The sequence below is a fragment of the Petaurus breviceps genome, unplaced genomic scaffold, assembly GCF_028583685.1.
Source record: "Petaurus breviceps papuanus isolate PSGF00001 unplaced genomic scaffold, PetGlider_PUasm1.0 184, whole genome shotgun sequence".
Lineage (NCBI taxonomy): Eukaryota > Metazoa > Chordata > Mammalia > Diprotodontia > Petauridae > Petaurus > Petaurus breviceps.
Window position 1 is genome coordinate 13,519,204 of NW_027185793.1, and position 26,951 is coordinate 13,546,154.

General features: G+C 35.9%; 1 protein-coding gene across 3 annotated transcripts; it reads right to left on the bottom strand.

The window, feature by feature from the left end:
- Window positions 1–1,085: 1,085 nt before the first annotated feature.
- On the bottom strand, window positions 1,086–26,643 carry GADD45G (growth arrest and DNA damage inducible gamma). Of its 3 annotated transcripts, XM_069088060.1 has the most exons (6): window positions 26,525–26,643; window positions 4,785–4,858; window positions 2,938–2,977; window positions 2,299–2,400; window positions 1,869–2,082; window positions 1,086–1,754 (listed from the first exon to the last, which is right to left on the bottom strand). In XM_069088060.1, the coding sequence occupies exons 3-6, from the start codon at window positions 2,958–2,960 to the stop codon at window positions 1,644–1,646; spliced, it is 450 nt and encodes a 149-aa protein (XP_068944161.1). In that variant the 5' UTR covers window positions 2,961–2,977; window positions 4,785–4,858; window positions 26,525–26,643; the 3' UTR covers window positions 1,086–1,643. The 3 variants fall into 3 exon arrangements, with proteins under 3 accessions (XP_068944161.1, XP_068944162.1, XP_068944160.1); XM_069088061.1 differs by lacking the exon at window positions 2,938–2,977 and having other exon boundaries at window positions 26,525–26,642; XM_069088059.1 differs by lacking the exons at window positions 4,785–4,858; window positions 26,525–26,643 and having other exon boundaries at window positions 2,938–3,180.
- Window positions 26,644–26,951: the final 308 nt, after the last annotated feature.

Sequence of the window (26,951 nt, forward strand, 5' to 3'; positions counted from 1 at the left end):
CTGCAAATAGATTTGTGAATAATGGTCCTTTTGTGTAAGGAAGAGGAAAACTCAAAATAGTTAAATCAGATGTAAGTGGTTAATTTAATTAATTTAATATTAATAATTTAATTATTATTATATTAATAATATATGATATTATATATTATAATAAATATTAAAATTTAAAATAATAAAAACCTAATTAATCATGTCTATGTAATGCCTTGCCATTTTTTGCTCAAATCTTTGTTCAGTTACCATGATGACAGAACAATATTGAGCAATTCATGCTCCTATGAAGTTATCTAGCATTGTAAAGACAAACAACTTTGAAAAGACTTAAAAACCCTCACCAAAATGATGACCAATCAGAACTCCAGAGGACTTATGAGAAAGCATGCTACCCACCTCCTGAAAGTGATGGATTCGGGATATACAATTAAACATGCATTTTGGGCACATGGACAATTGTGGGAATTTGTTTTGCTTCACTATTCAGACTTGTTACATTTATTTTTTTTTATTTTTTTAATGGAGAGGGAGAAAATAGACTGTTAATTAAAAAATAAAAAAATTGAAAAAACCTAAAAGCAATATCAAATATGGATATCAACTGTAATGCTTTTGATACAGCTACCTTTGCAATCATTGCTGGATGTGCTTAATACGTCAATAGTTGCTTTATGACACAAATATTTCCTTAGGGAATTGTCTGTCAGATCACTCGAGGAGAATACAAAGACCACCTACCACAAAAGCAGAGCTTATTAAGTATGCAGTGCCAGACATACTGATAACCATTTGTAGCAAAGAATAGAGGAGAGGGAAGGCAAAAGGTCAGATTATCAAAGTGAATAGAAAACATTTGTTAGCTTTCAGTTAGTTACTACCTTAAAATATTTGGATCTCTTAAAGGAAAAAGTATGAAATGAACCTTGTTCCTCTCTGGAACAGTTTGCTTGAGTTGCCACAAAAAGTCAAACAATGTAAAGATTCAAACAAGCATGCTGCCTAGGTAGAACTGAAATCTCTTAGTGGCTTATGTTGAGTAATGCTTTTGGAATTGTTTTACCTCCCCAAAGCAAAACAAGCAAATAGGAAACTTCATTTTCAATAAGTTTATTATTGTAAACTTTCATCAGTTCTTCAAGAGCACCACTTCTTTCAAGATAACTGCAATAATCAAATTTAAAAATGCAGAAGTCCCTGGTAAATAAGGTTGTTCTCTTGTAATCTGTAGTTAAGTCCAAGGGTCCATGACCCAACTAGTGTTTCCCTTCTTTTGCTGAACAGCTCAGTTTCAACTTCTAGTAGCTATTTTTCCCTTTCCTCAACCTGTTCTCCTTATCAAGACAGTTTTACTGATTTATAAACTTCCAGTATTCTTTCAGCTCCAAGGTAAGTCATCCTCTCCAGTGCTGAAGCACCACAAAGGCTTACTGGTGGGCACTAACCAATCACGTACACAGTATGTTCACTCTCCTTTCTTCTGTTGGCAACAGCCCACTATACACCATTCCAAGCAGCTCAATTCTGGATTTCTCTTCCATGCTAATCTACAGAATCAGCCACTGGTTGGTTGGTTAGCCCAGGTGTGTAGCACCAAGTTGATAAAACAACAAAGGTTTTAAGGCTCCTCCCAGTGCCTTACGCTATCATACTCATTCTGGCAGAGCGATAGTGGGTACCCAGTCATTTACATTTCGGCTCTCCTCACAGAACAAGCTTAGTTTTTCCAAAGCTGGATCTTTCCAGGAATTCTCATTGGGATTCTGCAATGAAGAGGAAAGGGAAAACATACAAGCACTTTACTATACAGATAACATCAATAATTGTATTTTTTATGTTGGATAAGGAAGAAGTGGACAGGGTCAAAAGATACTTACTGTAATTAAGATGCAGTGTAAGTCTTGGGGCTCCCCAGAATCCTCATTAGCACCTACAATCTCTGCCAGCTTCTGGATATTGTTGACTCGAACAATATCGATGTCATTTTCACAACAGAAAGCCTGGATGAGAGTGAAGTGAATTTGCAGAGCAATGTCACCTTCATCTTCCTCATCTGCACCCAGGACACAAAAAGTCACATTATCTGGATCGCTATATGGAGGGAGAAAGGAAAGTTACATGAGAAAGAAAGTTAGATCCTGGATGTCAAGGCAAGGAATACAAAATTACTTTGAAATTACAATTTTGGGAATGTTTTTTGGGGGTTGTCCTCTGCTTCTATTTCTACATATTTCTTGGGTAGTCTAGCAATGATCCCCACTTTACACAAAAAAGAATGTTTCTGGGGCCACTTGATAGGATACTCACACATTCATGACTTTAGCAGACTCATATACGCCTGCAGTAAGGCAGCCTTGGCGTTGGGCAGACAGCAGCAGTTCGTTCAATGCTTTCCCGGCACTCTTCATCCTACAGGGACAGCACAAGAGGGCATATGGGTGAGAGAATGATAAGAAAGGGGAGAAAAATCGTTAAGGCCTCTCTGGCTATCAGGTAGGTGCTGTGAATACAGGTAAGAGAAGTGCAAATTCTCAAATATCCTTCCCAACACATGCTACTACCGTGGATGCTTCCCACAGCCTTTCCACAGGAGGGGACCCCAATTGCCTTATAGCCTCCATAAACCAACCCTGCCCCCTTTTCTTTCTTCCTACTCAGCAGTAGCTACAAACTCCACCAAAAACTGTAAGGTCTCTTTTTGCTAAAAAGGGTAAATAATCAGAGCTATTTGAACAAAAGTTTCTGGCGTTCTGCACCCTGCAGAGACAGCAAAAGGAAGACACTTGGGAAGGTCAGGTGGAATAGGGAGCCATCCTTCCCTGCAGAGGTTGGAATGCTCCAGCTCAGGGTCTAAGAACGTGCTCCCCAGCTCTACAGGAGTTTGCCCTGGCTACAGCCTACTTCAAGGATTTCCTTTCCCTCTAGCAGCTGCAAGCTGATAATTACCTATTGGTGCTTTCGGTGACCATCTCCTGGCTGTGGATTTCTTCCAGAGTCATGATTCAGGGAGAGGGAAAAAAAAAAAGTTATCCACAAAGAAGAGAAGAAGCTTCTGGCTGCTCCTTACTCAATGGATAAGATCCCAGCAGACAGAGCAACCTTTGGTAACCAAGTAAAATGCTAGAGGAGTCTCCTCAGGAGCCTCTTTATGTTCTTTCTGACTGCTGAGAAGACAGCTGGTGGAGTTCCTTACACTGATTGGCTGGGGCAGGGGAGTATTATGATGGTAATAAGGCTGTAGGCTGGCTGACTCGTGCCAGAAGGCCACGTGTGGGGAGGGGGGGGCGGTGTTTGTGAGTGGAGGGGGTTGAGGGATTACCATGCCTCAAATCTGCTGCTTTTGTTATGCTGTTACCAGGCAGACTGGAGGCTGTAAATTTAATCTCTCCCTTTAAATCTTAAAAAGAAAAGAAAAGGAAAAGTTGGTTTGGCTAATGAAATTGCTGTTTATTAAAAAAAAAAAATAGAGGTCCACAAAAAAAAAATTCGACAAATCCTAATCATTCAACAGTATTTAATTTAATAGGGAAATAATAGTGAAATAAAACTTGAAATACTGCTTCTAGCTTGCAGAAATTGAACAAGACCTATTTGCTGCTAACACCCAGTTCTTAGAGAACAAAAATTGGCATTTGCAATGCATGTTTAAAAGTATAAATAAGGATTGGGGCAGAAATGAAAACTTTACCAAAATCCACACAAGCCCTGAATAAATAATGAGTCTTAGTGGAGCAGATTGTGGATGGCACACGCTGCTCGTTTGCATTTCTATTGAAAGCACACAATAGTGGAGGTCTGGCGTGTGGCAGTTTGGAGTTTAGACAATTGATTCTTTTTCTTCATAGCAACACTGTCCACCTGCCACTAGGGTGGGGATTTGCGGATGGGTTGTGGGGTGGGGGTGGCGCAGGATGGGACAATTGTATTACCCTTTTCTTTCATCCAATCTGTTATTGCTGTAGAATGTCTCCACTTGCACACGTTTCCAAAGTGCAATTGGACTGGGGTGCCCTAGGCACAGGCGACGGTCTCCTAGGTTAAAGACTGGGTGTTCTTTGTTTTAACTTTCATACACGCTTTCAACAATAGAGCTCAAAAGCAATTTGGGCAAAAGTCCAACTCTTGCTAGCAAACTAGAATGATAAACTACTTTTGATTGGCTTTAGGGTTTTAGAGTATGGTTCTATTCATTTAATTCATGCAGTTAAACACCTTACGTTAAAAGGGAAACGATAAAATTAGCTAAGAGATCTGAATTCTCTTTTAGTTGAGCTACACTCAATACACATACATTTGAAAAGGGGAACTTATTCTACTTTGTACCCTAAACCGGATAGTTTGTGAAGTTGAGGCCCCTGTGGGAAACCCTTTAGGGTGCAGAATGACATAAAGGTTGTAAAATATCTGGATTCAGGGTTTTTCTATATTTTTCCTATTGAAAAAGCTAAATCATTCTGGCAGATAATTTTTAAGGAAAGCAGGTGTTTTCTGAGCCCCAGATGCCCTCCTAGAAAGTAGATAAGTCCCAGAATAGTTAAAAGAAAGTGTTTTCTAATGTCACAGAGCTACATATTCAGTCCATTAAAAAAATAGCATGGAAAGAATGAAGTTGGAATAAAATTTTGCAATAGTATTTTAGCATATTTTTGTATGTTAAAGAACATACTAGTAGTGCATGTTATAACCTTTTTTTTCCAGAAGAGGTACTTGCAGATTTATGAGAAGTTAATTCTACTCTGAAATGAGTATTGACAATTAATTAAAAGAATTCAAAATTTGATCCAACTACTTACTTCCTGTGAACTCTTTAAAAAGTCACTTCCTCTCTGTTTCCATTCCCTCATCTCCAAAATGGGGGAAATAATACCTGTTGTGAGGTTCAAAAGAGATGTAAAAGCAGGAAAATACTACATAATATGAACTACAATAATGCTATTAAACGATGGCATTCATCAAATGCCCCAAATATAAAATGGAATATCTATTAAACATTGTCTGCATTTGAAACAATTTAAATCAGAAAAAAATAACTCTGACCAATGTAGCTTTGTACTGGATCATGGGTAGAGATTATTAAAGAGAAGAAAAACTTTCAAAATATGTACTTTTCCACCAAAATAAGTATTAGAGACAGAGTTTTCTACACATTTGTCAGCTTTCACAGTAATGAAATTTATGGATTACATCTATTATTTTGATACTATATGTTAAATATTCAGTTTGTAAAATATTAAATTTTGTGGTTTGTGAATTTCAAGACACTGGACAAAATTAATTTTAATGGGCAACAGAAAGAGCCTTTGGATTTTATGCAATTTTTTAAAAAAGCACCTGTCAATTATGGAGGAATAAATTACTCTACTTAAACCACTTTATCTGCAGACCAGAATCACTTTTTGCACAGGCCAATAAGTTAAATTGTAATTGTAAGTAATTCTGCCTCCTCCATCTTCCATCTTCCATCTTTCCCCTTGGGTCTATCTGTCCAGGAAATGCAGCAGTCACTCATGGCCCTGATCCTAGTGCCGATTGGCCCAGGAACTTTGACTTGTTACTCTTCCTACCTGGGTCAATGCACACCTCTTTAGGCTGACTTGTGGTTCCCTGTACCCCCTTCTTCCAGCTCCAGCTACTTATCATATTGGTACCAGACTTAGAACAGAGAGCCAATTGCTTTTAGCCCTACAGAAGTTCAGAACCCCTAGCTCAAGTGAGCACCAGGCTCAGTCCCCTCAGTAGCTGGAATCCTAGGTGTACAACACTTCATCTACAATTCTGAAACTTTCATAATTTTTTTTTCTGATCACATAAAGGATGTTAACCTGTTCAGTTTATTTTCCAAATGTACCATTCTTGCTGTGACTAGCAGTAACTACCATTAGGCAGATTAAAATAGTAGAAACTGAAAGATTTTATAATTCAATCAATAGAAATTAGCATTGGGATACAGATAAAACCCCTTTCCCAGTGTCACCATTGTTGTTATTACTATAGAAGTTGTCCTGGTTCTGCTCACTTCAGTCTTCATTAGGTCATACAAGTCTTGCCAAGTTTCTCTGTAGCAATCTTTTTTTTTTGTCATTTCTTATGGCATAACAATATTCCATCATATCGACATATACTTTAATTTATTTAGCCATTCCTCAATTGGTGAGTGATCCTTTGTTTCCAGCCCTTTGCTGTAATAAAAAGAGCTGCTATAAATATTTTTGGGTGTTTTCCTCCTTTTTTTTAAATGTCTTTGGGATATATGCCTAGTAGATGGATCCCTGAGTCATTGACTTTTAGGCCATTTAATTATTTCAAAAGGAATTCCTATTTCCCTCTCTTCAGGCTCAGTTTCTTGGTAATCTCTAAAAATACTGATGTCTTGTGTTGATTTCCTCTATATCTTCCTACGTTGTTGAAGTTATTGTTTCAAATAATTTATTCTTTAACATTTTCTATGTAGCCATCATATAATAGGCAAAATATGATAATGCATTTCCTCTCCATCTCTAATTGTTCTCTTTTTATTTCTTTGTTTTATTGCTAACAGTATGTTAAACAATAATGGTGTTAATAGACATCCTTACTTTATTTCTAATTTTAAGAAAGGGCTCTAAAGGCACCATCATATATAATGATGATGAGGTTTGAGATTCTGGGAACCTAGAGAATGCCAAGGTGGTATTGCCTGGAATGAATTCACATGATCAAGATGTCTTTTAGCCACATGGCCAAGTTTAATGTAACCTTTAACAACCCTAGCAATGTGGTCTTTCGTTTTAGATAGATAATATTTACCATCAAGAAAAAGTTTTATGCTTCTGTTGTTTTTAATAGAAATGTGTATTTTATCAAAAAGCTTTTTCTGCATCTATTGATATAGTCAGATTAGTTTGGTTATTTTTGTTATTAATAAAATCTACTAAGTTTATAATTTTCCTCATATTGTACAGAGAATATATTCTTTACTAATAGTGCAGCCTGGTCAAAAAGTTCAATCTTTTCGATGTGTTGATATCATTGTTTCATTTGTATTTTACTAAATTTTTTTGTATCAATATACATTAGTGATAATGGTTTCTTTCTATCATTTGTTTCTCCTTGGTTTAGTCATGAGGACCATATTTGTATATAGCAGGGATTTGGCAGGATCCCTTCTTTTCCAGAGGACTCTTTTCCTCAATGAGTGCCTAATTCATCAGTCTCTCTATTCAACTCTTGTCTTCATAGTAGAGCACTTCAATAAATGTATTTTTACTCTCTTAAATACTCTTATGAGAAATTTACTTAATGTCACATGACCTACTCTTTCATTCCATGTCAGCTATACACAAAGATGGTCATGCCTTTGATCTTGTCATTACACACAAATGTACCACTTTGATGTACATAAACTCTGAAATTCCCTTCTCTGATTACAATTTATTTTCATTCCATCTCTCCCTGTGACTTGCAACCCCAAACATTGTTCTTAATATGCATTGTGACCCTGAATCTCTCAACCCCTCAGTTCTCAAGGCCATGACCCCTGCCCTAGTTACATTCTTTTTCCTTCTCCATCTTAACCCCTTGGTGAATCAGTTCAACTCTACATTGTCCTTGAGACTTTTCCTCCCTATTATATTGCTGATCCTACCATGACAAGCCTCAGTCTTGGATTACTCCCACCATCTGTTGCCTTCATTCCTTCTCATATGTGGATGAACAAAGCTGGAAAAAAATCATGAAACCATGCTAACTGGGTACATTATAAATTTATATTAACCTTAGCTAAGACGTTACTTTGGCAAAGCAATCCTTTTATACATATCTAATTAACTCACTATCCCACTTATCACAATGCCTATTGCATACCTTTTCACCTCTCCTCAAAACTCCCATAGTTCCTTCCTCTCCTAGAACTCTCATCTAAGAACTTTGCCTCATATTTTGCTGAAAAAACAATGAAACCATTTGTCAAGCTAAGATGAAAATCCACCTATTAGAGCCCAAGTTGGATCTAGGACAGAGTTCAAGATTCATTTGGAGAACAAAATGGTAGGATGAGGAAAATTATTGGAGTTCAAGCAGCTTGGTTTGGAAAGGTGGCTAGGCAGTAATGTGAAGGCCTAGTTCAAGTCAAGATAAGGTAAAAGTTCATCATCAGAGCCAAGGTGGAGCTAGAGTACAAATTTCTGGTGGAAGGGGGATGAGGAGGATCAGGACAATAGCTGGGATCTTTTGAAGGGGTCCTCAAAGATTGCACTCAATTAATTTGAATTCATTGTTGAGATTCTCAGCCATAGGTTTTTAAAGATAAATTTTATTTTAATATTTAAATCATAGCAAAATGAGAAGAATCATTAATTTTTTTAAAGACTTAGAGGTATTCCATTGTATTTCAATGTAGATGTTCCATGATAAGATTAAAGAAGTTGAATTTTATTGAGGGTGTTAAAGTATAAATTTTATTAAATCCATTATGGTCTGAGTTTTTTAAAAAATGAGTTTTTAATAGCATTTTCTGTTTCTTACACTGTCATAGTTAATCCCAGTCTCCCCCATACATGATCCCCTCTCAGAGAGTCAAAATAATATTTTTTAAAGAAAAAAAATAAAAATCAGCACAAATAATTATATTTGGAAAAAGTGCAAAAATGTATTGACATGTGCTTCAACTGTGAACCTCCCATCTCCAAGAAGGTGGGAATTGAGTTTCCCCCTGTCTCTTAGTCAATCATGCTTAATTTTTTTTTATCATTTTGTTACCTTTACTTTTGAATTTTTGGATATGTGGTTATTTTTTTCATTTACATTATTGTAGTTCTTTATGTTGTTTTCTTGGCTCTGCTTACTTCAGTTTGCGTTAGTTCATGTATATCTTTTCATGCTTCTCTATGTTGATCACATTCATCATGTGTAATAGCACAGTAACATTCCATTACATTTGTGTATCACAACTTGTTTCACCAATCCCCAATTGATGAGTATCTATTTTGTTTCCAATTCTTTTTGATAAAAGTACTACTATAAATATTTTTGGTGTGTATAAATAAGGACTTTCTACTTATCGATAGCTTCCTTAGGGTATAAACCCAGTAATGGAGTGCCTCATTCAAATTTTTGCTTTCCAAAATAATTGTACAATTTCACCACTCTATTAACAATGTATTAGTCTAGTTTACAATTTCACTGAGTATTGTCATGATTTTAGTCATTTTTGCCAATTTGAAGGTTGTAAGGTAAAACTTCAAAGTTTTTTTTCACTTTTCATTATTAAATTTTGTTTGTTTTTAGCTTACAACATTCATTTCCACAAGATTTTGAGTTACAAATTTTCTCCCTGTCTTTCCCCTACCCACCACCCCAGAACAGCAATCCCACTGAATACCCCTTACCCCAATCTGCTCTCTCCTATATCCTCCCTCAATCCCCCTCCAGCTCTCTAGTATAGCAAGATGGATCTCCAGACCCCAGTGCCTGTATATCTTATTTGCCAGTGCATGTAAAATAATAAAATTAATAATAATAATATTTTTAACACTTGATTTTAAAACTTTGAATTTCAGATTCTTTCCCTTCTTCCCTAATTTCCCACCCTTACTGGGAAGATAAGCAATTCAGTATAAGTTGTACATGTGTAGTTATGCAAAACATTTCCATAGTAGATATATTGTGAAAGACTATTTCTTTCCATCCTATCCCACCCCCACTTGTTCTATTTTCTACTTTGATTCTGTCTCTTTTCAAAAGTGTGTGCTTCTAACTACCCTCTCTTCCCCAATCTGCCCTCCCATCTATCATCCCTCTCTTATCCCTTTCCCCCCTACTTTCCTGTAGGGTAAAATACCCAATTTAGTATGTATGTTATTCCCTTCTTAAACCAAATTCAATGAGAGTAAGGTTGACCCATTCTTTTTTGCCTTCCTGTTCTTCACCTCCATTGTAACAGTTTTCCCTTGGCTCTTTTATATAAGATAATTTACCCTATTCTATCTCTCCCTATCTCCTCTCAATATATTCCTCTTACCTCTTAATTTTATTTTCTAAATATTATCACTTCCTATTCAGTTGATCCTGTGCACTCTGTCTATGTATACCTGTACACATATATACACACAATCACATATGTATTCATATGCAAATATGCTCTCCTATGTAGACATATATATGTATGTATACATACATACATACATATATATACACACATACACACAAACATTTATATTCCCTTCAACTATCCTCATACTGAGAAAAGTGTCATAAGTTACAATTATCATTTTCCCATGCAGGAATGTACATAGTTCAACTTTGATAAGTTCCTTATGATTTCTTTTCCCTGTTTACCTTCTCATACTTCTCTTGTTTCTTGTATCTGAATGTCAGATTTTCTACTCAACTCTGTTTTTTTCCATCAAGAATGCTTGAAAATCCTCTATTTCATTGAATGACCATATTTCCCCTTGAAACATGATACTCAGTTTTGCTGGGTAGGTGATTCTTGGTTTTAATCTCAGCTCCTTTGACCTCTAGAATATCAATATTCCAAGCCCTTAATTCCCTTAAGGTAGAAGCTGCCAGATCTTGTGTTATCCTTATTGTGTTTCCATAATATTAAAATTATTTTTTCCTGGCTGCTTGTAATATTTTCTCCTTGATGTGGGAACTCCAGAACCTGTCTATTATATTCCTAGGAGTTTTCTTTTTGTGATCTTTTTCAAGAGGTGATTGGTGGATTCTTTCAACCTCTATTTTGCCCTCTGTTTCTAAAATATCAGGGCAATATTCCTTGAGAATCTCTTGAAGGATGATTTCTAGGTTCTTTTTTTGATTATGGCTTTCAAGTAATCCAATAATTTTAAAATTATCTCTTTTGGATCTTATTTTCCAGGTCAGTAGTTTTCCCAATGAGATATTTCACATTGCCTTCAATTTTTTTTCATTTGTTTGGATCTGTTTAATAGTATCTTTATTTCTCATAAAGTTATTAGCTTCCATTTGCTCCAATCTAATTCTGAAGGAATGACTCTCTTCAGTGAGCTTTTGAGATTCTTTTTCCATGTGAAAATTTCGGCTTTTTAAGGCATTCTTCTCCTCCTTGCCTTTTTGAACCTCTTTTGCCATTTGAGTTAGTCTATTTTTTAAGGTGTTATTTTGTTCAGTCAGGTTTTTGACACATTTTTCATGATTTTCTTGCATCATTCTCATTTCTCTTCCTAATTTTTCCTCATTTCTCTTACCTGGTCTTCTAAATTCTTCTTGAGCTCCTCTATGGCCTGTAACCAATTTATATTTTTCTTGGAAGCTTTTGGTATAGGAGTTCTGATTTCATTGTCTTCCTCCTGTTCCATGCTTTGATCCTTTTTGTCTCCCAAAAAGGAATCTAAGGTTTGAGTGCTGTGCTTGCTTTGCTTCCTTTTCTTGCTCATGTTGCCACTTAATTACTTGATTTTTGAGCTTTTTGCCACAGTAGAACTCTGCTTCCAGAGAGGAACACTTTGTCTGAAATCACTGGGGTTTTCACAGCTGCTGGGGCTATTAGTAGGGTGCCCTTTCTGAAGCCTTCACAGGCTGTGGCACCTGGTCACACAGGACCTCCATGCAAGACAGAGATCTAGATCCAAGCAGGTTAAATCATGAGCAATTACCCCTGAGAATGGTTGCTTGGTCCCCCTAGTATCGGCAGGCCAGGAGTTCTGAAGCAACCAGACTGTCCTAGAATTTTTTTTTCTTTTTGCCTTTTTGGAGGGCAATTGGGGTTAAGTAACTTGCCAAAGGTTACATGGCTAGTATTTTTTTTGTGTGTGTGTGAGGGTGTTAAGTGTATGAGACTGGAACTGAACTCGGGTCCTTCTGACTTCGGGGCTGGCACTTTACTCACTGTACCACCTAGCCACCCCATGAAGCAGCCAGACTGTGATGGCTTCAGGGCCACCACACCTCCACCACTTGTCTCTCTGGGGGCAGAGGCCAGACCGTGACATTATCACTCTCCCCACCCCAGTTCCAACAGAGTTCTACACTGACCTTTTACTTTGTCTTTGGCATTTTTGTGTTGATAATTCTGGAAACTGCCACAGTTGCTGCTGATCCACTCTACTCTAGCTGCTACTGGTCAGGGCTGCCCTGGGGCTAAAACCATAGGTAGGGCTTGGCTTCCAGAGTGCTGTGATGGACACTTCCTGCTAGGCTGCCTTCAGTGTGGGATTTGTTTCTGTCACTTTGTGGTTTCTGTAACTCTAAAAATTTGTTTAGAATCATATTTTATAGGTATTTGAAGTGGTTATGGGGGGAGCTCACAGAGGTTTCCTGCTTCTACACTGCCATCTTGGCGTTGTCTCCAAAGTTATTTTGATATGCATTTCTTTAATTATTAGTGATTTGGAGCATTCTTTCATGTAACTGTGAATACTTTGCAATTCTTTTGAATATCCCACATATTTTGATTACTAATCTACTGGAGATATGGTAGGACTTTAAGGGATAAAATGTCATTACTCTTATTTATGCCTTTGCTCTCGAAAATTTCATTCTATGTGGCAAAATACATCACAAGCATTATAAGACAGATGAGATGTGATAAATGTCTTCAGGTACTTTAAAAGGCTGTCATGAATGAGGAATCATACTTTTTCTGCACAGCCCCAGAGGTTAGAACTAATAGTAATGAGTATATGTGTCAGAGAGATTTCTTCTTGTTGTTAAGTAAGAATTTCATGATGATTATTCCAACTTAAAATGAAATAAATACTACATCAGGAGGTAGTAAAATCCACTTCACTGCAGAACTTAAGCAAAAACTGGATGGCAAATTGTTGAGGATATTGTAGATAGTATTCTTTGATCAGGTATATATCACACTTTAGTAGGATCTTCACTTAGATTTTACTATTGGTACAGTTTTTTTTATTATATCGTGACCTCTTGTGGACACAGAAAATATAGTTTTGATTTGTTTCCAAGATACAAGACAACTCTCCAAAGCTTTAAAAAAAATCTTCTCGTTAAAAAATTCATTAATGTATTTTTTTTACATCACCATAATTTTCCCTGCTATCCCCCTTTCCACCATTTCTAGAGAGTCATCCCATATAAAAATAATGTTAAAAAAGAAAAAAATACCCATCAATATAATTCATCAGTATATAAAATATCTAAAAATATGCCCACACCTGTGTACCTCAGATCTCTGTAAAGGAGAGGATAGGGTGTATTCTCATATCTCTTCTTTTGAGTCATGTTTCTTCTTTGTAGTTTTACAACATGGCTATTAGTCACACATAAATATGTGTAGATATGTGTAGGACACCAAACCCTAATCAGAGAAATTTGCTACAAAGATTTTTTTTTCATTCAATCACTTTCCTTCATATCTTAGGTGCATTAATTTTGTCTGTGAAGAAGTTTTTCAGTTTCATATGATTGGAGTAACTTTTTTAATCTTCTCTAATTTTCTCCCTCTTGTCTGGTTAAAATATTTCTCCTGCTAATAGCTGTGGGAAGTATGTGATCTGCTTCACTTTTAATTTATATTATCTAATAACTAATATTAAGGTTATGTAATTATTTAAAATGTATTATGGAATATGGCCTAAGGTGTTCATCTAATGTTAATTTCTAGGAAATTACTTTTTCATTTTCCAAGCAGTTTTTTTTTACAAAATAAGAAGTTTTTTTCCCTGGTAATTGATATTTTTGTAGCAGCAAGCACCCTAGCATACCTAGGATGTCTGCTAGCACAGGTTCTTAGATCTACTTCTCCAAAAGAAAGCAACTAATATGGGTTAGCAATCTTACTTTAACTAATCAAACATATATCATTTACCTAGTTCAAGGGAAAAAGTCAGCACCCTGAACTTCAGAGAATACAAACAGAATAGAACCGGAAGTTACAAGCAGACAGAGAGACAGATAAGCAGACAGGCTTACAGCTGTCTGACCATTACATCCATACCTAGTCAGTTACCAGAGAGGGAAGCACCAACATCTGGGTTTTGAAAGCTATGGGGCTTAAAGGCTGCCCAGAGTCTCATCTGGTTAAATCACACAACTCTTCTCAAAGTGAGCCCCAAAACAAAACCTCACATCAGGGTATATATAGCCTTCTCCTGGCTCAGAGAATGTAACAACCCTCTTGATCCACTGCCCAATCACCAAGTAACAACGTATGGGCATTCCCAAAAAACAAGCCTCCTGCCACAGGCTCCATGTGACCACATTCAGCCTATTAGAGGGCAAAGTATATATCAAATCTGGAAAGGTTCTCCGAGTCACTTAAGCCTATCAAAGGGCCAAGGGGCAGGGAAGATCTTCAGATTTCCATAACAATTTTCCACTTTATTAAACAATAGGTTATTGAGTTCCACTTTTTCTTATTCTCCATTGCTAGTCTGTTCCATTGATCTGAGAGAAATTAATATTATACTATTACTCATCACCTTTCCCCTTCTATTTCTGTCAAAACTCAACTCTTAAAGTCCATCAGTTTCTGAAAGACATGGCTGATGGATGAGATTTGATCCTAGCCCTCAAGGCACATGCTCCTCAATTTGGGGCAGTACCCCACTCAACTGGGAGACCTAATTTCTGTTTAGAGTATAAACAGTTCTTAGTCTCCTGAGCCCTTACCATGAGAGAAAGGACATCTGTTTTTTATCTCCTCTGTTAGTTTAAGGTGAAGCAGCTTGTGAAGGAGAAAACCAGATAGAGTGGTCTGGATGGAAATGACTTCCCCTAATGAGATTGATCAAGCCAATTTCTCAGCAGGAGGAGCTGAAGACTTTTAACCCATCTCCTAATTAAATGGTGATTTTTCCCTTTTCAAGAGAATTTCCTTCCAGAAACTATTTATGGCATTTAAGAGTCTCCCTTCATGCCTTTGGTTATGGAGAGAAACCATTGACCATCAATTTATTGACTGTCAACTAGCCTAATTAATAAATTGATTATTAATTGTCCAGAAACTCAGTCTCTTGGGGTTTTCTTTAGTGTTCAATCTACCTCTCATTTAAAAAAAAATCAATACCAGATGGTTTTGATGACTGCTGTTTTATAGTGCAGTTTGAAATCTGGAATTGCTATTTCTCCTTCATCCCTATTTCATCTCACCTTTTATTTTGTAAATATTCTAAACCTTTTATTTTTCCAAATTAATTTTGTTATCTCATTTTATAAATTCTCCAAAGCATTCCTTTGGCAATTTGATTGGTATAGCATTAAAAATGTAAGTTTACCTTAAAAATATTGTCATTTTCAAAATAATATTGGCATGGTCTAGAAATGAATAGTGAACAATACACCAACTATTTAAGATTTATTTATTTCTTAAACTTAAAAAAATAGATATGTTTTATTTTTGTTATCTTTTCAAATTAACAAGAATTTATTTTCTTTCCTTCCCACACCCCCCTCAGTTGGAAAACAAGCAAACAAACAAGCCCTTACAACAAATATGCACATTCAAGAAAATTACATTCCCACATTGACCATGTCCAAAATATATGTTTCATGCTACAGGCTAACTCCATTACCTCTCTTTGTCAAGGAGGAAGATATCAGGTTTCATCAGTGGAACTCTGGAATAATTGTTGGTTGTTGCACTGCACTGAATTTTTTCATTGCAGTTCTTAAACATTTATTTTTACTATTTAAATATTTTTAAAATTGTATGTAAAATGACAACTTTAAGCATCCATTTAAAAAAATTTTGACTTCCAAATTCTCTTCCTCCTTCCCTTCTCCCTCATTGAGAAGGCATACAATTTGATATAGGTTATATATGTGCAGTCATGCAAAACATATCTCCATGTTAATAATGTTGTGAAAGAAACAGAGACAAAAATGAAACAAAACCAAAAATCAAGAAAAATAAAGTTAAAAAAAAGATATGCTTCAATATGCATTCAGATTCCATCAATTCCTCATCTGGAGATGGATGGTATTTTTCATCATAAATCCTTTGGAATTGCCTAGGATCATTGTATTTCCAGGAGTAGTTAAGTCTATCATAGTTGATCATCACACAATGTTCCTGTTACTGTGTACAATTTTCTTCTGATTCTGCTCACTTTACTCAGCATCAGTTTATGTAAGTCTTTCGAGTTTTTTTCTGAAATCTGCCTGCACATCACTCTTATTGCATAATAGTTTTTCATTACATTCATATATTGTGACTTGTTTAGTCATTCCTCAATTGATGGGCCTCCCCTCAACTTCCAATTCTTTACCACCACAAAAGAGCTGCTATCAATATTTTTGTACCTGTAAGTTCTTTACCATTTTCCTTGATCTTGTTGGGATACAGAGCTAGTAGTGGTATTACTGGGTGTAAACAGTTTTATAGCCTTTTGGGCGTAGTTCAAAATTGTTCTCCAGAATAGTTGGATTAGTTCACAATTTCACCAATGATGCATTAATGTTCCAATTATCCCCAATAATATTTCTCATTTACCTTTTCTGTCATATTAGCCAATGTTATAGGTATGAGGTGGTACCTCAGTTTTAATTTTCATTGCTTTATTCTGAACATTTTAAAATGACTTTTGAAAGCTTTGTTTTCTTCTTCTGAAAACTGCTCTTGATATCCTTTGACCATTTATCAATTGAGAAATGTTTCATATTTTCATAAATTTGACTCATTTCTCTCTATATTTGAGAAATTAAGCCTTTACCAGAGAAACTTGCTATAAATTTTCTCAAAACAGTTTTTTGCTTTCCTTCAAATCTTGGCTACCTTGGTTTTATTTATGCAAAACTTTTTAAATTTTATGTAATCAAAACTATTTATTTACATACCATAATGCTCTTTATCTCTTGTTTCATAATAAATTCATTCCTTATCCATATATTTCCTCTTTATTTTTATTTATTTATTTTTCCTTTTGGAGGGCAATTGGGGTTAAGTAACTTGCCCAAAGTTATACACTGCTAGGGGTGTGTGTGTGTGTGTGTGTGTGTGTGTGTGTGTGTGTGTGTGTGTGTGTGTGTGTGTGAAGTGTCTGAGGTTGGAACCGAACTTGGGACCTCCTGACTCCAGGGCCGTCACATTACTCACTGTGCCACCTAGCTGCCCCACCTCTTTATTTTTTTTAAACAGTACTTCATACTTGAATTAATACAAGCCTTTTGTGTGTTGTGGCACCTTGATCCCCACATATGTTAGGCATTTTTATTTATTTGGGATGGGATTTACCTTTTTCTTTTTGCTTACTGGGTATCATATGAACATGCATACATACAAACATACATATAGAAAATATAAACATACATGTAAGTATACCTATATACATACATAGTCATGTGGATGCTGTTGATTATCTTTTAGTTTTTTTTAGCTTGTAAATGTGATGAAGCTATCATTTCAATTAGTATTTTTGCTAATTCTCTAGGATTTTCCAAATATATTATCAGCATATAGATAATTTAATCTTCTCTTTATCTATCTTTATGCCTTTTATTTATTTCTCTTGTTCTATTGCAGTTGCTAGCATTCTAGAATTACATATAATAGTAGATATAGTGGGCATCCTTCCTTTACTCTCCTATTTACTGGGAAATGGTCTGGAGTCTCTCCATTACATATTATCTTTGCTTTGGCTTTTATATGGCTATTTTTTATCATATTAAAAAGGTCTTTCTTTGCTTATATTTTCAAAAGTTTTTAGCATAAAATTGTATTTTGTCATACTTTTTCTGTCAGACTTCATCCACTGAAATAAACATGTGTTCTGAATGTTTTGGTTTTTAATACAATTGTGTTGGTTGTTTTCTAATGTGGAACAACTCTTGCATCCCTTGTTTAAATCCCACTTGGTCATAATAAATATTTTTTGCATGAATTATGTAGTCTGACAAGATTTTTTTTAAAGCAATAGGGGTTAAGTAACTTGCTCAAGGTTACACAGCTAGTTATTTCTGGTTGTGGTGCTAAGTATCTGAGCCTGTATTCGATCCCCAGGTCATCCCAACACTGGGGCCAGTGCTCTTACTTGCTGAGTCACCTGGCTGCCCCTAGGATTTTCTTTAAAATATTTTAATCAATATTCACCAATTATATTAGTCTATAGTTTTCCTCCTCTGTTTTAACTTTCCCAGATTTAGTTATTAGGACTATATTTCTCTCATGAAGCAAGTCTGGCAGGTTGTTTTCTTCCTCAGCTATTGAGAATAATTTATGAAAATATGAGTATTAATTGTTCTTTAAAAATTTGATAGAACTCTCCTGTGAATCTATCAGGATCTGGAGATTTTTCCCCTCCATAGTTCATTTATAGCCAGATCTATTTCCTTTTCTGAGACAGATTTTTAAATATCTCTTTTGAGCCCTTTGAAAGTTTGGGTATTTTATATTTTTTAAGGTATTCCTCTATTTCTCTTATGTTCTCAGTTTTGCTAACATATAACTCTACATATACGTTCTAATTATTCTTTTTATTTCCTCTTGTTTTGTTGTGATTTTGCCTTGTCCCCCCCTTTTTTTTTTGTTTTCTGCCCTCTTCTTTTTAATCAGATTAGCTAAAGGCATATCAATTTTTTTTGTCTTTTCAAAGAATCAGCTTTAAGTTTTATTTATCCTTTCTATGGGTTTTTGGTGACAATATATCTGTTTCTTTTCTAACTGCATTATATTCTCTTTTGTGCTTATTTTAGGTTTTTATATTTGTGGGATTTCTAACTTTTTAAAATGAATGATCACTATTAATCTATTTTCTATTTTGTTGATAAATATTTATGGAGATATGGTTTTCCCCTCAGGGCTGCATTAGCCACATCCCTCAAATTTTGGTCTGTGGTTTCATCATTATAATTTTCTTTCACAAAATTATTGTTTCTATGATTTTTTTCTTTTACCCTTTCGTTATTCAAGATTTCATTCTTAAATCTCCATTTGGATCTATCCTTTTTTTTTTCCTGTGATCTTTGGACCTATGGCAATTTTTATTGTGCTATGCTTTGTAAGGTTATATTTACCATGTCTACCTTTGCACATGTGTTTTCAGTATCTCTGTGTCTTCATACATGGTTAATGTTCATAAAAGTTCTATACAGAGATGAGAAATATGTATATTCTTTTACTACCCCATTGAGAAGATGCCATAAGTCATTTAGCTCTGCTTTCTGCAGAAATTTGTTGTTCTATATTTTTGTTTATCTTTTTGTTAAACTTATCCAAAACTGAGAAAAGAATATCAGTCTTCTGTTACTATTATGTTACTGTATCTTTTTGTATCTTGGTTAATTTTTACTTTATGAATTTGTATACTAAGGAATTTGGAGTGTATATTTGTTACTTTCGACAGAAGGTAGTTTCCTTTTTATTTTTAAATGTTTATTTTTATTTTGTCAGATAATAGGGTTCTAGTTCTGGATTCATTTGATGCAGGGTACAATTCCCCCTACCCCCCCATTTTACCAGTTTTATTTTATGTTTTCATTTTTATATGTATTTTTAGAGAGCAACATATTGTGTTTTCTTATTGTCACTCTTTTACATTTTATTGAATTGTTTAGTCCATTCACACTTAAAGTTATGAGAGTTATGTCTATGTGTCTAATATTACCTCCATTTATCTCTAATATTATTTTTCCAAGTTATTATTTTTCTCTTCTATTTTGCTTCAGTTACTTTATTATTTTTTTTAAAGTGACCCTATTAACAATGGCTTCCTCCCCCTCATCCAAAACCTCCTCACATTAGTTACCGTTTTTCATTTCTTTTTTTTTTCTTTTTGGAGAGGGGAAGGTAGGACAATTGGGGTTAAGTGACTTGCCCAAGGTCACATGGTTAGATTTTGTGTTAAGTGTTTGAGGCCATATTTGAACTCAGGTCCTCCTGACTCCAGCGCCAGTGCTCTATTCAGTGTGCCACCTAGACACCCCTACCATTTTTCTTTTGGGGGTTTTCTCATTAATTCCTTTTTCTTTCCTACTTGTATCTGATTAATAATTTTCTCCTTCCCCATCTCATTTAAGTAGATTCCCTTTTTCTTCCTCCATTCAACCAGTCCTGTACATTAGTGTTTATTTTTTAAATTTCATTTTTGTCCTCCTATCCAAAGAGAATTTGTTTTCCTCTCTTCATTATCCATTCTCTCTTTCTGTCTATGGTATATCTTCATCCTCTGGTTCATGAAACTTATAATTATCTAGTCTCACTCTATTCTCTGCGTTCTTTATGTAATCAAAATTTCTTAAGTATATGTTCTGGGATTTTACCACCAGGCAATTTCTGACACTGCCTGGCAGAGCTTTACCACAGATTTCCTTTTTCTATGATGCTTTACTTTCAAATCAAAGCCACTTCCTACAAAGTATGGATACAACATTTCTCCATGGTAGAATTCCATCCCCTTTTCTCCAAATATATCCATGATTATGCAGTCCATCACTGATTTGTACTCTTACCCTCGTCATCTGTTTTTCCATTTTCTTCAAAATCTCCCTCCTAGGTCCATGCCCTCTCATTCTCCCAGGTGTCAGTTGTCTCCATGAGTTTCAACTCCCCCTCTCTTGAGGTAGGAAAAATGGTCTTTTCAAGTATCAACTCTCTCAGGTCACACCATGGTACAAGTTCTCCAGGTTCTTTCACAGAACATTTTTCTTCACTTACAGGAGCCTTTGTCAGTAGAACCCCTTCCCATTATCAAAATAAGTCTACCTTCTTTCCTCCTCTCATTGTCATTCCTACCTTCCTCCTCATCCACTCCTCTGCAAGCTCTTCTTTTCCTGAGACCAGAGGGTTTACATTCCCCTCATGTCAAAACCCTTATTTGACCATGCACATCACATCCCCCATTCTCTGCTCTCCATTTCTTTCATTATTTTTATTTTGTAAGGTATTCTGTCTGTCTCTAACACACACACACACACACACACACACACACACACACACACACACCCTCTGATTCATCTTTAGGCAGCAGGCAGCATTCCCAGATTCTGCCCATAATCCCCTAGGCCAAGGTAATGGGAATGTAAATTTAAAGATCTTCCCTGCCCCCAGGCTAAAGTGCACCTGGAGACTGGGGTAGGAGGCTTGTTTTTCAGTAGATACTTCTTGATTGGCTAGTGAATCAAGGAGAAGGTTATATAAGCCCTGATGTGTAGCTTTGTTTTGGGGCTCACTTTGAGAAGTGTTCTGTGATTTGATCAGATGAAACTCTGGAAAGCCGTTGTCCAGAGCCCCCGGCTTTGAAACCCAGATGTTGTTTGGTATGGATGTAATGGTTGGACAGTTTGGAAATCTGTCCACTTGATCTGTTTTTGTCTTGATAATTCTGTCTGTATACTTTGAAGTTCGGGGTGCTGATCTTTTTCCCCTGAACTAGGTAAGCGATACATATTTGACTGATTAAAGTAAGCTTGTTAACCCATTTTGAGTTGCTTTCCTTTATCAAAGCAGATCCAAGAACCTGTGGTGGCTGCGAGCCTGAGGACGCTTGGGATGCTTGCCGCTACAGCCAACTTCTTCATTATCTCCCGCTGACTTCCACCTTCATTCCTGTCTATTTGTGTAATTTAGAAAAAAGTCTCTTAGTATTTTTGCTCTTACGTTGTTGCTATTACTGTTGACTTGGCATATTGAATTTGTTAATTTTTCTTGCATTTTTGCTTCTTCAAGTCTGGCCTTCCTTCCAAGAATGTTTCAAATGCCACTTTATTATGCATTGTCCATCTATTTTCATTTGTGAATAAGCTCAGATTTGCTAGGTAGTCCATCATGGGATTTATTCACAGCTTCTTTGGGACACATTATTACATTTCTTCCTGGAATTTTTTGGTGGGTGCAGAATAGTCTTGGATTTTTCAAGTATTTTTTCATTTGTGTTTGAAGGTCCTTCTCCTGATTGTTTGCAGTACATGTTTTTGCTTTAATTGAATTATTAAATATAAGTACCTTATGTTTTGGAGTTTGCAGTTTGGGGTTATTTTTAGGGGGTAACCTATGAATTCTTTCAATTGATATTTCATTTTCTGTGTTCAAAAGTTCTGGGAAGTTCTCTTGGACTATTTCCTGCATTTTTATGTTAAGGTTTTTTGCCCTGTCATGTTATTTGGGGAGATAGTCTTAGGTCATTCTTAGGTTGCTCTATGTATCCTGTCCTTGAAATCAGTATGTTTTGTTTAGATAGAAAACATGATTTCTTTTAATGATATTGTTTTTTATTCCTCTCCTTCTAGATTGTCTTTCACTTCTGTATATTTATATTCCTAACATATTATTCTATATTTCTTTTCCTTCTTTGGTGAGACTTGCAATTGTGGATTCAATTTTTTTTCTGCTTTCTCAATTATTTTTGCTATGCAAATCATAAATTCTGCTCTCATAATTATAATTTTTCTTTTAAACCACTCAGGAAGTGTGGTTTAAATTTTCTACTAAAATTCCATAGGGTCCTCTGTCTAATCAAGTGTTGATTTATTTTCCCTCATTTAGTAGTATTTATTCAAAGATTTCTTGACTAATTTGCTACTTCTGAAAACTGTATTTCCTTTTCCTATTAAGGTTTTATTTGCTTATGTTTGAGGTTTTCTTCTTCCCAAGATCTTTGGTAATTTCAGAACCTTTTCCTCCTCCTCATTTTCCCCTACTATTAACTTTCTGACTTTTTCACCTCTGATGAGTGTTTTCCTTGGGGGTTGTAGCTCACTGTTTCTCTGTCTCCTCCTTGGTGGGCAATTCATGATTCAGCAATATAAGTCTCTACCCCAAGTGACTTTTTTGGGAAGATAATTGGCAGAAGCTGAAGACTTTCAGGCATAGTGGAGTATTGTGTTACACAGCCTCTGCCTCATAAACACTGTCTTGTCCCAGTTTCCTGTCCCATTCCCTTTTTCCCTCAGTTCTCTAACTTGTCACTGGCAATCTGGAGAGTTGCTATATGGATTACTAGGTTGATTTCTGTAGTTTGGGTCTCCAAGGAGGGAATGGGGTTAAAATTTAAATCTATTTACAAATATTTTATTTATGTTGTTAAATACTTTGTACTTACATGTGAAAAAATTTTAATAATCATTTTGAAAAATTTGAGTTCCAAATTCTTTCCTTCTTTCCCTCTCCCCCCCATCTTTGAGAAGGCAACCAATTTGATATTGATTATACATATGAGGTGGTGTAAAACATATTTCTATATTAGCCATATTGCAAAAGAAAACAAACAAAGCAATAGAAATAAAGAAAGTAAAAATTATGATTCAACTTTTATTCAGAGTTGATCATGTCTCTCTCTGGAGGTGGATAATATTTTTCATCATGGGTCCTTTGGAATTTTCTTGGATTATTGTTTTGATCAGAGTATCTAAAGTTTTCACATTTTGATCATCCTTACAATATTGTTGTTACTGTCTACAATGTTACCCTTGTTCTTCTCACTTCACTTTGCATCAGTTCATATAAGTCTTCTCATATTTTTCTGAAACTATCCTGCTCATCATTTCTTAAAGCACAATAGTATTCCATCACAACTATATACCACAACTTGTTGAGCCATTCCCCAATTGTTAACCAGTTAAATTGTGGTTTACCTATTTTATTGTTTTTTTTTTAAATAAAACCAGATCCTAGGTTGTTTTTTTTTTATTTCAATGTACTGTTTACTTTTAATTTTGCTAATCCCTCCTTTGCTTTTCAGGATTTCCATTTTGATGTTTAATTAATTTAATTAATTTTTAATTTGTTTTTGTCCATTTTTACTTATTTGCCTGCCCAATGCATTGATTTGCCCTTTCTTATGTTTATTAATGTACACATTTAGAGAGACAGAGTTCCTCCTAAGTGCTGCTTTGGCTACATTCCACACATTTTGGTTGGTCCTCTGGTGCTTTTCTAGGAAGGGCAATACCTAGCTATTTCATTTGATACTACTTCTCAGGCACCTCCTCCTTTGGGATTGAAAATCATACTTTCATCAGGGTCCCTGATCTGTTGGGGCTGGAAGTGTTACTGCCTTTCAGGGTTTCCACTCTCCCTTGACCAAAAGTGCTCCTTTCTGTCTTTGAATTATGACCCAGGAGTGAGCATAAACAATGTCCCCCCTCCCTCTTGACTGAAAGTGTTCCTCTTTGCCCAGAATGATCCAGAAGTACATATATAGGCAATGCACTTCCCAAACAGCACCTAGTCCTGGCCTCCAGTGCTAACATAGGAGTGCCTTATAATCTCTTTCTTACCAGTTGCCAGGTGCTCTTACTCTTTCTGACTTGAGAGCTCTTGAAAGTGCTACTGCTTTCTATCTCCACCAAATAGTCCCACCACTGGTGTTTCATCCACATGGGCTCTGGGTTAACTTTTTATAGATCTCTCTTTACAACCCTTACATTGTCTTGGCCTTGAAGGATGTCTCACTCTCACCTTTTGTTGGCACCGCCATTCCAAAATTTGACTTGAAGCTTCATTTTAAAGTTGTTTGGAAGGGAATTGGGAAAGCTTGGCTGAGTGCTTCTCTGTTCCACCATCTTGGCTCTGCATAGGTACTCCCTGTTGAGCTCTATTCTAAACACAGATATATTACCTATCCTTTTCCTTCTGTTTCTGTTTCTCCTAAGAGATCTTTTGCACTATATAACTCTGCCTACCATGGCAGTGTGGCCCTAGAAAGCTTTCACAGCCTGGAGTACTATTCTAGTCTCTAGAAGATTTTCACATGCCAGACCCAGGAGTTCCATGGCACTGGAAGAGGGAGGGGGAACCAGGATGTGTAGTAGTTTTTGTTGCTAAAATGTACATTGGTCCTTCCCTCAGAATCTCATAGTCTTCACTGCTTAAACCACCCAGGCTCTAATCTTATTCTGCTCTTCATCTTTTAACTAGACTCAGTTCCCAGATGAGAGTGAGACTGAGGCCTTTGTGTTTCTCTCATCTTCCCCTCTCTGTTGCAGGTGAATTGGATTATCTAGCACATGGAAGGTGGATGAGGGTGTATAGAGTGAGCTCATCATAGGCCATCATTTCATGGTATTTTAAAAAAATCTTCTTTTGGATTCCAAATATCCTAAATCATGGAGATAGTTGAAGGTATTTTATCTTCAGTGCATAATTTTTATTTTGGAGGGATTTGAGAAGTCAAGGGTATCAAAGAAAATGTCTAATCTTCCATCTTGTTGATCAGATGAACCAGAAGTCATCCCACATGGATGTTAGCAGTATTAATTTTTTTTAACTGTATGTTTACATCCTTTTACCACTTACATATTAAGGAATGGCTTTTTGTCTGATTTGTTTGTATAACTTGTTGTAGTGCCAATGCAATATTTACAGCACTCATGATCACAACATGGTATTTGATCATAAAATGTGCCAGACTCTCCAGATAAAGGATAAAGTTGAAAGACTTATTTAGACACCAGAAAACCTAATCTCCAAACCAGTAAGCCGATTCCATCATAGTACCAAAGACATTTAGAAGCCATAATAATGCTCAGAGCCACAGCATCCATTAGCCTTCCCACAAACCAACACGAGATCAATATTTACTCACAAAACTCTCTACCTCTTTGCCTAAACTATTCTTCTATCTCCAACTGTCTCCAACTGTCAGACTCACTCTCTACCAGCCTCTCTGTGGGCTCTACTTCTACTCAGCAAATTCCTCCCAACACAGGCTTTATGTGACTACATTCAGCCAATCAGGGGGCAGAGATTATCTTCACAGCAGGAAAGCTCTTCATACTCCCCTCTACGTCTATTAAGGGGCAGGGAAGATCCTCAAATTCCCATTCCCATTACTTGTATACCAAATCTGTGTTGGAGAAAAATAATACAAAGATTTATTTTTTCCCATTTGACCACTTTCCTTCTTATCCAAGGTCAGTTAATTCTTTTTTTTTATGAAGAAACTTTTGAGGTACATGTAAAGAAAATTGTCTATTATGTTTTTTCAGTTGCCTCTATCTCATATTTTATTAAGAAATACATGTATTTGTAGATGAAAAAGTCTTCACTTATAATTTTTAATAGTATTATCTTTAATATTGAAGTCACTTTCAGTATAATTTCTGCCAGACTACTATTTACCTTCTAGTTTTCCAAGCAGTTTTTATTAGGGGGTTTTTTCCTAAATAATTTATGTTTTCTTGTTTAAAAACTTTGAACTATCAAATTCCATTGTTTTTTTGTTCTCCCTTGTCAGTGTGTTCCCTTGGTTTTTTAACCAATACCAGATAGCTTTGATAACCGCTGCTTTGTAATATAATTTGAAGTCAGAAAGTGGTACCCAGAAGTCTCCCCCCTTTACTCCCAAAGTTTTACTTTCTAATAAATACCAGGCCTTAAATAGGTTTGACCTAAGAGATTCTGAATTATTGGATAACGAAAGACTCTTCTAGCACGATGACCGAATGAAAAGGTAATTCTAAATCAAGTAATCCTTTACCAACTCAAAATAGCAAGGAAGGACTAAAAATAAAGGACAACAAGAACAGCAAAAAAATGGGGGAAAATCTACATATGGAAAATAGCACATACACAAATACAAGCAGAAGAAAGAAATGAACCCCCAACACAGAAAGGAAATATCAGAGTACATAAACATTTGAAAAATCACCATAAAATGTGGTAGGGTTTACATACATTTCAGTGTGGAGGGAGTCTTCTGGAAGGAATAGCCATCCAAAGCTGTTACAGAAGTTGTTTTCTTAGAAACTGAAAAGTCCCCTGAGAATTTTTTTTGGGGGGGGAGGAGAAGAGGGAGACTAGGGCGTGATGACATAAAGTCAGAACAGCTGACTCCAGTGCATCAACTAGGAGTTTCAAAAGAATGGCAGAGCCAGAGCAACAGTTGGTACAGTCCTCTGTAAATTGGAATGAAGGATATGATGGATTAACTGAAGGAAAAAAAGAGGCATGCATGGTTTCCTGAAGGGACAGCAAAATATTTGGGTCAAAAAAGACATTGGAAAGCAGTGGCCTATAACCCATGTACTAGAAGGACTTTGGAAAGTACTGGGATATGTAGAAGTAGTCAATATGCTCAAAATCAAAATAAAACAGGGAGGAC

What these genes read in the sequence shown, in the direction of transcription:
- GADD45G (XM_069088059.1), bottom strand. Translation starts at nt 2,990, where the DNA reads ATGACTCTGGAAGAAATCCACAGCCAGGAGATGGTCACCGAAAGCACC. An exon ending in GTCACCGAAAGCACCAATAG is followed by an intron (nt 2,401 to 2,937) that starts GTAATTATCAGC and finishes CTGTCCCTGTAG; the next exon opens with GATGAAGAGTGCCGGGAAAG. An exon ending in TACACTGCATCTTAATTACA is followed by an intron (nt 1,755 to 1,868) that starts GTAAGTATCTTT and finishes TCTTCATTGCAG; the next exon opens with AATCCCAATGAGAATTCCTG.